The following is a 12,952-nucleotide window of genomic DNA, read 5'->3' on the forward strand; positions in this document are numbered from 1 at the left end:
AAAAGAAAGAAGCAAAGGATGGCTGTTTACTTGGTAGACAAATTTTATGTTAATAATTGATGTAATTTTCATTTACAATTGAGACCTTTTATTTAAAGTTGTTTAGAAACTCTAGAAATAAAGTCATTAATTTAATCATGTATTTAATAGACAGCACAGACTCATAGCAGCTGTTTGAATATTCTGACCAACCTGGGTTTTTAGAATTCTTTCTTGGTCTTTATGTTCATTTTAAACATATGTTCATGTTAACTCCATAAGAGCAAGAATTTGCATCTGTTTTGATGACTATTGTAATCTCAGCAGCTAAAAACTGCCTGGCATATAGTATGCTCTCAATAAATACTGGTAAGTGAAAGAAGGAATATCTGATAAAGCATTTTTTTCAGATGCACAGATAAAAACTCAAATAGTAAATTTAAAGGATCTTTTATTCTCTCCAATGTAAATTTAGATAAAAACAATATTCAAAATTTCAAGTATTCCTATATTCACTTTAGTGTGAGAAACAGTTTTGTCTCCATGGAAACATTCAAAGAATTAAAAAATTCATAAGTCATTAATTCAGAAAATTATGCTTATTTTCCAAATTTTTAAAATCCTGTTTTGTATATCTGAGCTGAAATAATTATTTCAGTGATAGGTGTTCAAAGGTAATGATGATGATGAGGATAAGAATTAATAAAATATGTAAATAATAAATAAATACAAGAAATAATAAAATACATAAAATAAACGTTATCTAAGTAACAAATTTAAAATATCCTGATAGGACCACCTGGCCATTTCATTGTTTTTTGGACTTAGATATCAAAATACAGAGTTATAGATATCTAGATACCTGTGTTGTCTAGATATCCATCAGTTGAGTGAGTCATATGGACAGCCTACTAATCTGTAGGCTGTTCATGATGAAGGATCATTGGTCCCATACAGGACAATAGTTGTTTGATACAGCAGGTTATAGTGGAAATAACACGAGACCAAGAATAAGACAATCCACACTCCTAATCTCAGAGAGATAATTACTAGACGTTTGATTTCATAAAATCCATTTTTCATTGATAAGATTCTAATTTTATGTATATTTTTACATGAATATACAAAAGCTCATTTTTCTTTATATCTCACAAGCTTGCTTTGTGAATAAAATGACACACAAACAAAGGGGATTTTGTAAACAGAAAATCACATTATAAGTATAAAATAAAAATTATTAAGGTAACTAAACTGATGGAATTTATTATACAGGATAGCTGAATGTCAATTAAACAACAAGTATTTATTGAACATCTATGCTTCTGAGGGCACATAGTGAAAAAAAAATAAAAAATAAAGAACAGAAGGTGCATGGGAAATCCATCTACTAATTTTTGATCTGCCAGGTAGGAGGGAAGAAGAGATCAGCTAAGATTAGTAACTATCAGTAACTAACGTTCTCTCCCAGTATTTCATCTGAGAAGATAGTAATGGGAGTTCCAGAATGAGGATAGAAGGCTTGATCTGGCTCATCTGGGAAGAAAGGATTTAAGTAATTGGAAACGACAATAGGCATTTCAGAAGGCAGAGGGATGTGTAACAGGTTTTCTGTAAAAAAAAGTTTATTTCTGATTTATCTATGAAAAATTTTTTTTTTTTTTTTTTTTTTTTTTGTAGAGACAGAGTCTCACTGTACCGCCCTCAGGTAGAGTGCCGTGGCGTCACACGGCTCACAGCAACCTCTAACTCTTGGGCTTACGTGATTCTCTTGCCTCAGCCTCCCGAGTAGCTGGGACTACAGGCGCCCGCCACAACGCCCGGCTATTTTTTTTGTTGTTGCAGTTTGGCCGGGGCTGGGTTTGAACCTGCCACCCTCGGCATATGGGGCCAGCGCCCTACTCACTGAGCCACAGGCACCGCCCCTATGAAAAATTTTTAATAAGACTATGCAAGAATCACAAGAGATTCAGGAGGAGGAACTACATGATTCCTGGCTTAAAGGGACCAATGATTGTATTTTAATTTACTTACATCTTCCAAAAGCCTCTCAAAAATATGTATTATACACCCACGATTTTTTTTTTTTTTTTTTTTGCAGTTTTTGGCTGGGGCTTGGTTTGAACCCACCATGTATGACATATGGGGCCAGTACCCTACTCCTTTGAGCCACAGATGCCTCCCCACCTACAATTTTTTTTTTTAGCTTTTGTTTGTTTTGTTTTGTTTTAGATTAATATGAGGGTACAAATTGATTAGGTTACATTGTTTGTGTTTCTAAGTTGTAGTTGAGCCCTTGCTCCAGGAGGTGCTATACACCCTTTAGTGTGCACTTAAGGTGAGAGCTTACCAATCTCCCTCCCCACCCCCACCCCCACCTTGCTTTCTCCTCCCATTTGAATATGCTTGTGTTTTTTCTCTCATGTGGGCATGTAATTGTTTTTCTATTGGTTTCCAAAAATAATTTTTTGTTAGAGAACTAGCTCAGAGAACTGAACAAAAAAGGAGAAAAATGAACAGTATTTTCTTTAGGAAAAGTTTAAGTAATGAGCTCTTCTACTCTTCTAGAATTGATATTGGTCAGCCCTTTAATTCTTCCAAGGTCTATTAAGAACTTTATACTTAAAAAAAAGAACTTTCTCCTTGCCAGATGTGGTTGCACTGGAGATCTAAGGGTGATGATGATTAAGAATACCTGATTAAAAATATAGAAATACTAGTTTGAGGAATGTTCGAACAGAGGGAGTACTGGGAGTTAGAAGAGTAGATGGTAATAGCACTTTTAAGCTGAGACCTGAAAACTATCACCCATGTAAATGATACCCATACATACACCCACACCTAGACCATTCTGAGCTAGATAGTTTGGGACTGTATTATAATTTATTTCATTCATTCATTATCTTACCAGATATTTATGAGGTACTTACTGTGTGCCTAGCACATGGCCTTGGGCACAGAGAGATGACTAAAATCTGATCTTTGTGTTCATGAAACTCAGAATTTCTGCCCAATAAGTAAAGACTGAGAGGTGTGCTTTTTATCCCTGGTTGGTTGATTTATATGTATGATTTATCCACAATGAAACCTGTTTACTTCATTAAGTCCCAAGTTTCTCTCTATAAAAGCAGTAGCTGTCATCTATTTGGGGGATGATTTCTTAGTTCATTTGTTCTAATGTTCCACTTGGCAAAACAAGGTCATTCTTAAGTTAGTGCATTGTCTTCCACTGTTGCAAACACTGTCACCTAACCTTTTTAATCTTGCCAAATATTTGGAAATGCTTGTCTTTGTTGTCAAAGAGAACTAAAGTGGGGAATACAGTCAGTCAGCAGGAGCCTCACGTTTAACAGAAAGCAAAGCTTTAAGTGTATCTACTTCTAGCAATGAATGTGTTATTTCATTTTAAAGGACAGCATGATGTCGCTGTTATCACCACCATCATTATTGTAGCAATACGTGAATTTACTGTAAATCCATATGTAAGTGTCTAGAGAAATCTTTTCAACACATTGATTATAGCAGGATTTATTAGTTTAATTGACAATTTGTGTAGTGACACTTTCCAATTGCAATTTTCTGTTTCATCTTTCAACCAATTTCAGAATCAAATGTTTTTATCAAAATTTTTTTTCTTCAGCCTTTTGAAGCAGTGTCTTATTGAAGCTAAAAACAATCATTGTGGTGGTATATCCTATTTTATTAAAAAAATAAAAAGACTGTTAACCGTGGGCCAATCTGATTTTACGCATTTTGTTGTTCTCTAAATGGAAATATTGAATATGAAAAAATAGATCATGTATGTATAAATTTCTCCCAAAATATTAAAATTAGAAAAGTTATGGGATCCCCAAAATTCACACAATTAAATATACAAGAAATATTTTAAACAACTGTAGTAATAATGAGCAAATGTTGAGATATCCAGTGAAACGCTTAGACTGAATAGAATTGCCAGAATTTAATCCAATGTATTTTGATTATTAGTCTTAACATATTTAATTCTACAAATACATTTGAAAATGATGACAATGAACAGGAAGGTTGTAAGTACTGTATTTTCCAAAGGGAATAAATGCACTTGACTTTTGAGAATGGACCTAAGACTGTAACTTATGACATAAGTCTCTGACGATTCCTCAAAGAATCATGAAAATTCATCAGTTTTCTTCCATAAGGTTTATTTCCTTGAGGATGTATGCTTCATTGCTAATTAAATCAGTAGATAGTGATTTGCTGATGAGTTTCATTTTTGACCTTGGATATATTTTATATTTTTCCTCTTCTCCAGAACTCATCTAGACACCTCAGCTGAGTTGCGGTATTCAGTTGGATCCTTAGTGGACACCCAGTCTGACTACAGAACCACTAAAGTAATAAGAAGACCACGGAGAGGTCGCATGGGCGTGCGGAGAGATGAGCCAAAGGTTAATCTGACTTCAGCTTCTCTAGTTTTATTTAAATACATCATTCCATTTTGGATAGAATGCCAATGCTGAGGGAATTCAAAATGCTAGCATTTTTATTAGTTTGAAAGATGGAGTATGACATTTTTAAAACTATAATTAATATAAAGCCCCTACTCTGTGCCAGAACTCCAATACACATTTCCCATGTATTTGTCCATATAACATACTGCTTTTACATTAATTTCAAACGTAAACATGTTGAGGCTCAGAAAGATTCAATGTTCAACATTACACAGCTAGAAAAGGGAGAGAATCAAAATTTGATCTTATATTTGCATGGTTTCAAATACTCTGCTATAATTATTATGCTCTATGGCCAAGCACCGGGACTTCCAGTTTGCTTCGGCACTTAAGCAATGACATTCATATTGTTAACTCAAATTAGTTAAGTACTTTAATAGAATTTGCTGTTTTAAAAACACTTCAAGCAAAATATACATAGACTATTCAATGTATTCATAGAAAACTGTAAATGATAACCCACATTGCTGACCTTTCATTCAGTCAATATCTTAAAATTTATAATCTATGCTTGTGAGTAAGTAATGTAGCTATCTTATAGAGAAGTAATGTAGTTCCTTTGTGCCTATGTATAGTTCGTTCCTCACAACCACTTTTTTTTGCAGTTTTTGGCCGGGGCTGGGTTTGAACCCACCACCTCTGGCATATGGGGCCAGTGCCCTATTCCTTTGAGCTATAGGCACCGCCCTCCACAACCACTTTAAGTACCAAAAATACTAGATAATGCATTAGTCCTTATTTGTATGAAGTCTAACAATGAAGATCACAAACTCATCCTAGAAAAAGTGCTATATACCTCATTGCTAAATATCACTACAGGCAACTTTGAAGTGGTCCCAGTGGCCACAATGCTACCATACAAAGGCACCTGACGCCTTTTGGGTTTTAACAGGCACTAACATGTCATGTATGAATTAACCCCTCATAGTAGGTATTCAGTATAATCTCTTCAACGCATTAAATGAACAGATCATGACCAAATTAACTACATCTCAGTTTTTATCTCATTATTATAGAAGAAGTAAATTAGTGCCACTTGCTACCAAAAACAAATTCTAACACAAATGCTGATTCAGGTACTCAGTTCTTAATTCAACTCCCAGGGATATATCATGTGGTCCTCCATATTAATCATTTTACAAGGCCATAGAAAAGAAAAATGATTTTTTTTATAAACCAGGAAACATTTAGACCTCTCTTTTATTCTCAACCCCTTCAAACCACCAGATCACAGCTTAAAAGGACATTAGTCTGTTGGTTACTCAAAACTTTCATTCAAATGGAGGATTTCTTGTGCCTATTTTAAAAATACAGCTGTGTTAATGACCATACTGTAGGTTTAAAAGATCATGAAGCATTCAATCTACCAGGGCAGTGAAAATGAAACGACAGACATGCTTCGTTCTATTGTCCTTTGCTTTACCATGCTTTGCCATTATTGTGACTTTTACATATTGAAGGGTGGGGACAGCCCTGCACCGAGCAAATCTGTGGGTGCCATTTTTTCAGCAGTATGTGTTTACCTCGTGTCTCTGTGTTGCATTTCGGCAATTCTCACAATGTTCCAACTTTTTCATTGTCATTATACCTGCCGCAGTGATCTTTGATCAGGGATCAGTGACGTTACTATTGACATTATCTGGGGGCACAATGAATTGCACCCATAGAGGAAGGTGACCTTCATCCATGAATGTCATCTGCATTGTCATTGCCCCACTGAAAGCCGTTTCCCTTCTCTCTCCTTTCTTTTGACCTCTCTACTGTCTGAGATGCTACAATACTGAAATTAGGTCAGTTAATAACACTACAATGGGCTCTAAGCATTTAAAGAAAGAGTAGTTTGTCTCTCCCTTTAAATCACAAGCTTTAAATGATCAAGCTTAGTAAAGGAAAGTGTATTGAAAGCTGAAATAGGCCAGAAGCTAAACCTCTCCCATCATTAGCCAAGTTGTAAAGGCGATGGAAAAGTTCTTGAAGGAAATTGAAGGTGCTGCTCCAGTGAATACACAAGAGATAAGAAAGCAGAATAACCTTATTATTTATACAGAAAATATTTTAGTGGTTGGATAGAAGATCAAATCCAGACACAACTTTCCCTTAAGCCAAAACCATGCTTAATTCAAACAAGGCCCTAGCACTCTTCAATTCAACAGATTTTCATTGTAGATAAGACAGCCTTATATTGGAAGAAGATGCTATCTAGAATTTTCACAGCTAGGCAGGAGAGGTCAATGCCTGCTTCAAAACCCCACAGGACAAGCTGACTCTCTTGTTAGGGGCTATCACAGCTGGTAACTTCAAGTTGAAACCAATACTCTTTACCATTTTACAATTTACTCTGCCTGTGCTCTATAAATAGAGCAACAAAGCCTGATGGCTGCATGTTTGTTTACAGAAGAGTCTACTGAATATTTAAAACCCAGTTGAGACTTAATGTACAGGAAAAGATTCCTTTCAAAATAATTCTTTTGTTGACAATTCACTTGATAATCCAAGAGCTCTGCTGGAAATGGGAAAGGGACAGGGAGATTAATGTTGTCTCTCTGCCCAGTGACACAGCTTCCATTCTGTAGCTCATGGATCAAGAAGTTGTTTTGACTTTCCAATCTTAACTATTTTTGTTAAGGTTATAACTGACATGGATAGTGATTCCTCTGATGGATCTGGGAAAAATCAACTGAAACCCTTCTAGAAAGTGTTCACCATTCCAGATCCCATTAAGAATATTTGTGACTCACAGAAGGCAGTTGTTATGACTTTGACAGATGCAGGGTGTCAGCAAAGGAAGTTAACTGATGATGTGGTTGAAACAGCAAGAGAACTAGAATTAAGAGTGGTGCCTTCAGGTGTGACGAATTTTATGATAAAACCAGAATGGATGAGGAGTTACTTCTTATCCATGAGCAAAGAGTTGTTTCTTGAGATACTATGTACTCCTGGTGAAGATTCTGTGAACTTTGTTAAAATGGCAACAAAAGAATTAGAATATTTAAAAAAACGTAGTTGATAAAGCAGTGAAAGATTTTTAGAAGAATGACTCCAGTTTTGAAAGAATCCTCTGCTGTGGGTAAAGTGCCAGCAAAGGATATTGTATACTACAGAGAAATCTTTCTGAAAGCATCAGTTGGTGTAGCAAACTTCATAGTTGTTTTATTTTAAGGAATTCCCATAGTCACCCCAGCCTTCAACACCCCTTTCCACCTTTCATCCACCGACATTGAGAAAAGAAAAGACCCTCCACCAGCAAAGACATTTACAGACTCAGGCTACTGTTAGCTTTTGTTTTTTTTTTAGCAATAAAGTATGTTTTAATGAAGATATGTTTTTCTAGATATAATGGTATTGAACACTTAATAGACTGCAGTATAGTGCGGACATAACCTTTATGTGTATTAGGAAGCCAGTAAACTCACATGACTCATTTTATTGTGGTATCCATATTTGTCACAGTGCTCTGGAACCAACCCATAATATATGTGAGGTATGCTTGTCAATCACTTTGCAATATTTTAATAACATTTTGCTAGAATTTATGTAAATGAATGTTGTGAAGATCATTTTAACATACTTTCTTGTGTGACAATATTTGTGGCTTGAGTTCATAGTAAGATAAATGTAACGAATCAGTATAAGAAAAGTGAATGCTTAAATGCAGGTGAATAGAGATTGCTGTATTTGGAAAAACGTGTTGCAAATATGGATGCTTTAAAGTAATTGTCACTTTGAAATGTAATCTAGCTATAAGTCATATTTATGCTGACAGTTAATACCTGATATTATTTAAGATGTTAAGGAACTATTTTATTGAACCAATAAATTAAAATGTTAATAACTGGTTCTGCTTTGCAAAGTCCGCTATAAACTATATGCATGTTGTTGTCCTTAAGATTAGTGCTTTGAAAATGAGCAAAATGAAAAATACTTCACATTGTTCATATACCATTCAGGTGAAATCTCTTGGGGATCATGAATGGAATAGAACTCAACAAATTGGAGTACTAAGCAGCCACCCTTTTGAAAGTGACACTGAAATGTCTGATATTGATGATGATGACAGAGAAACAATTTTTAGCTCAATGGATCTTCTCTCTCCAAGTGGTCATTCTGATGCCCAGACACTGGCCATGATGCTTCAGGAACAACTGGATGCCATCAACAAAGAAATCAGGTGACTTCAATTAGTACCCATGGTTTTGAGGAGTTAGAAGACCTCGATGCTGTACATAATTCTTAGATCAGAAGCATTAGTATTACAGAATCTCAGATGTCATATGCTCTCTGAATCAAACTTTGCATTTTCACAAGATTCCAAAGATATCTGTATATCTCCTGTATGAAATTAGGACAGCCTTTGTAAGAAACTTATGTGAAACACATACAGACCAATAAAATTAGGAGCAATAAAAAAGAAAGAGTTAAGTATAGCTATTGCTGCAATGAGGTTTAAAACATTTTAAAAATTAAATTTACTTTTTAAAGGGAAAATCTGTGGAAATAAGGTACATTCTTCAGATACATTTCATATGGCAATAAAGGTAGCAAATAGCATGAAAATTAACGTGACTTTAGTTCACTTAAAACTATTGAAACATTGGAATTAAATTAATTTAGTGTTCTTTTTGTCCATTTTAAGGCTCTTGTAGCAGGGACAGTGTCTTTCATCAAATGCCTCTAGAGCATGTCTTGGTCTTGGGCTGTCATGACAATATACCATAGACTGATGGCTCAGACACAAAATTTATTTCTCACAGTGTTGTAGGCCAGAAAGTTCAAGATCAAGGTTCCACCAGGCTCATTTCTGGTAAAAGCTTTCTTCCTGGGCAGGGGTCCTCAAACTGCAGCCCGCGGGCCACATGAGGCAGTGTGATTGTATTTGTTCCTGTTTTGGTTTTTTACTTCAAAATAAGATATGTGCAGTGTGCATACGAATTTGTTCATAGTTTTTTGTTTTTGTTTTTTTTTAACTATAGTTTGGCCCTCCAACAGTCTGAGGGACAGTGAACTGGCCCCCTGTTTAAAAAGTTTGAGGACACCTGTTAGGGAAAGAGAGGGACATTAATTCCATGGGATAAGGCACTACTTTTATCACTTCACTTAACCTCCTAAAAGTCCTGCCTCCAAATACAGCCACGCGGAGTGTTAGGGCTTCAACATACAAACTGAAGGGTCTGAAAGTCTACAGTGGATTAGTCTGGATTTAACAGACATCGGCAGACCCTTTCATCCTAACAAAACTGAATACACATTCTTCTCATCAGCGCATGGAACATCCTCCAAAACTGATCACAGCTTAGGTCTCAAGACTAACCTCAGCAAATTAAAAAAAATGGAATTGAGGGGGAAGCCACACTATTCAGGTCATAGCAGAGCCTATGCTGAAAGCAGGGTAGGGGACTCTTCCACGGCACTCTGCCGGAAGAATTTATTTCTAGTTACATTTTTTCTTTAAGAAACTAATTTATCCATTAAAAAAATGCATCTCTCGTGGTTTATTCATAGCTCACTGATTCCCTTAAAGAGAAGTATCAAACTATTTCGAACGTATTTACTGCACAACATTCATTGAGCTGTTCTTTTATATTTAGCTACTGCTTTGCCTGCCTTACTTTTATAGCCATCTTCTTTCATCCTTTTGTATGATTTTTGTGTAAGTCCTTCCTGAAGACACTGGGAAATTGTAAAAGGAATCATTTTGTTGTTATTCATATATTTGTTTATTTTTGCTTTCCATATTTTTATTAGGATTCTAAAGATCAAAGGATTTTCATTTATTCTTCCAAATAAACTGAAATTCTAGGTAGCATTTTATTTCCAGTTACATTAGACTTTTATCTGCCTCCTATACAACTTGTTCCTTTATATCTGGCTCTCTTTCACAATTAGTAGAGTTAATAACTAAAATATTTGTGCACAACAGAACCATGTTGTCTTTTACCAGATTTTTCTGAAGGAGTCATTTTTTTTCACCAAGTATATTAAAAATAAAAAATCCTTTTCTTTTCTTTCCATTTTTTTCTTTTTCTTTCTTTCTTTCTTTTTTTTTTTTTTTTTTTTTTTCTGAAGGGAAGGTAGTTTCTTCTTCCAAATGTGTTTTAAGTACTAATGATGTTGTGCTGTGTTACTGGATTAAGTCTTCCTTTTGGAATTCTGACCTTGGGGTAAAGTTAAAATGCATCCATGAAAATAAAGAATCTTTATTCTTTGTATAAGTGAAAGATTATAATTAAATGTGCCACAGAGTGTTTTAATCAAAACGAATCTTTTTGAAGACATATTTGGTTAGACTTCATGTGTATACTTTGTATCTTTTTTTAATAACTGTTAAAATCACAACTATTTATTCCAAGGCCTGTAAGGAGAACTATCAAAATACTTTTATCTGGACGGTGAACACATGCTACTTACAAACTGAGAGTTACAGAGTAAAGACAGTAAAGACACAGGCAATGACATAATCATCAAAAAGCGGTGAACAAATAGGTGAGAAAAAGTAGCCATATTTCCCAAGGCAAACAAAGATCAAACAACATTTCCTATTGCATAAATGCAACAAAAAATGGCATCAAAGTAAATATTTACAAAGAATCATTTCTCAGCCTTTAAGCTAAGATCAAATGTATTTACAAAGAAACTTTGAAGTAACAATAACTTCAACTATCATAGGCAATCACAATAAACCATTTCTAATTAAAAACAAAATAACATAGAAGTCTATGGCTCCCTTATCAAACAAGTTATTCCGGTACACGGCTTCCATAATGACATATGAAATGTATACAGATTCAACATAAATAGGATCTTTGTGCAACCTAGTTATTTATTTATTTTTGAGCCTTTATTCTTTGAGCCTTTGCAGTAATTGTTATAAATATTATTGAAGTTACTTCCTTATTTAAGAGAAAAGGATAGCAGCTAGGGCTTTGCCTTCTCAAAAGCTTCTATATCAGCAGTTCTCAACCTGTGGGTCGCGCCCCTTTGTAACAATGAAATACATCCTGCATATCAGATATTTACATTATTATTCATAGCAGTAGCAAAATTACAGTTATGAAGTAGCAACAAAATTAATTTTATGGTTGAGGATCACCACAACATGAGTAACTGTATTAAAGGGTCATAGCATTAAGAGACATTAGGAAGGTTGAGAACCACTGCGCAACAGCTTGTTTTAAAATTATTATTGTTTTAAAATTATTTATTCAGTGTCTATTATCTATCTATCTAACTGTACCTATGTGTCATTAACTTGCCTGATACTTATTTAAAGGAGGCTTAGCTAAGCATGTATTAATATTTAAAAATCTTCAGGGTTTTATTTGGCTACATAGTGAATTACGACTGACCATTTATTGAGGATCTTAGAATTTAAATATTTTCATTAGGTGAGAGGTAAGCTTAAGTGATTTTGTTGAGGTCTGGGTTTCTAAACATCTCTTCTATTGGTTCCTGTATTTAAATATAATATTATCATTAGTGGCATAAATTAACTGACAAAGTTTTGAGAGATATCTAGCAAATAGTAGTATATGAAGAGGATCAGATCAAAAGTGAGTAGGAATTACACATTGTTTGAGAAAAATAATTTTTTAATTGCAACGGTAAAACCCCTGGAATTTGCTAAAAATTATACTGCATATAGAATAAGATTAAAACATTGACATAAAATGTTGACAGATCCGTTTTTATTGACTTAACATCTCAATTTTAATTGCCATTTCAACAGTATATAATGGATTCAAATAAAATGAAATATAATGAATCAAAATTAAACTGTATATTTCAGGCTGATTCAGGAAGAAAAAGAATCCACAGAGTTGCGAGCTGAAGAAATTGAGAATAGAGTGGCGAGTGTGAGCTTGGAAGGCCTGAATTTGGCGCGGGTCCACCCAGGTACCTCCATCACTGCCTCTGTCACTGCTTCATCACTGGCCAGTTCATCTCCCCCTAGTGGACACTCAACGCCAAAGCTCACCCCGCGAAGCCCTGCCCGGGAAATGGATCGGATGGGAGTCATGACGCTGGTATGGCGCTGTGTCCAGAGAATCTTTGCCCCGGTTGAGATTATAGTGACACATTAGCTAAAGCTCACTAGATGTTTGTTGTAGTCTAAGCACTTTCAGTGTGTTGCATTATTGCATTGTTTTTTTTTTCTCCTTTTCACAACAACCCTATGTGGTAAATGCAATCATAAATCCCAATTTTTGAGATGAGGAAATGGTAGCTCATACAGGTGTTTTAACTTTCTCAAGGTCACATATCACATAGTAAGTCAATGGATGAGCAGGGAATCTATGGCGCTAGAAATCTGATTCACATATTGAGGAAATACACTTGTACTGTGTGGGATTTTTCTTTTAACATAATAAATAACAAAATGATGTATTATAATTGCTTCAATACACCAAGATATAAATTTATTATTTATATCTGATATTATACATAACATAAATTTCATAAGAGCTATAAAAGGCAAGAGCAGCTAATTC

The 12,952-nt window shown here is 34.8% G+C and overlaps 1 protein-coding gene across 1 annotated transcript in view; it reads left to right on the plus strand.

The window, feature by feature from the left end:
* PPFIA2 (PTPRF interacting protein alpha 2) overlaps window positions 1-12,952 on the plus strand; it is a 512,563-nt gene that overhangs the window by 406,927 nt on the left and 92,684 nt on the right. Inside the window, exons 14-16 of the mRNA XM_053585751.1 lie at window positions 4,268-4,403; window positions 8,414-8,634; window positions 12,250-12,487. Coding sequence (XP_053441726.1) covers window positions 4,268-4,403; window positions 8,414-8,634; window positions 12,250-12,487 — 595 coding nt within the window. The remainder of the gene's footprint in view (window positions 1-4,267; window positions 4,404-8,413; window positions 8,635-12,249; window positions 12,488-12,952) is intronic.

This window comes from Nycticebus coucang, chromosome 3 (genome assembly GCF_027406575.1).
Source record: "Nycticebus coucang isolate mNycCou1 chromosome 3, mNycCou1.pri, whole genome shotgun sequence".
Classification (NCBI taxonomy): domain Eukaryota; kingdom Metazoa; phylum Chordata; class Mammalia; order Primates; family Lorisidae; genus Nycticebus; species Nycticebus coucang.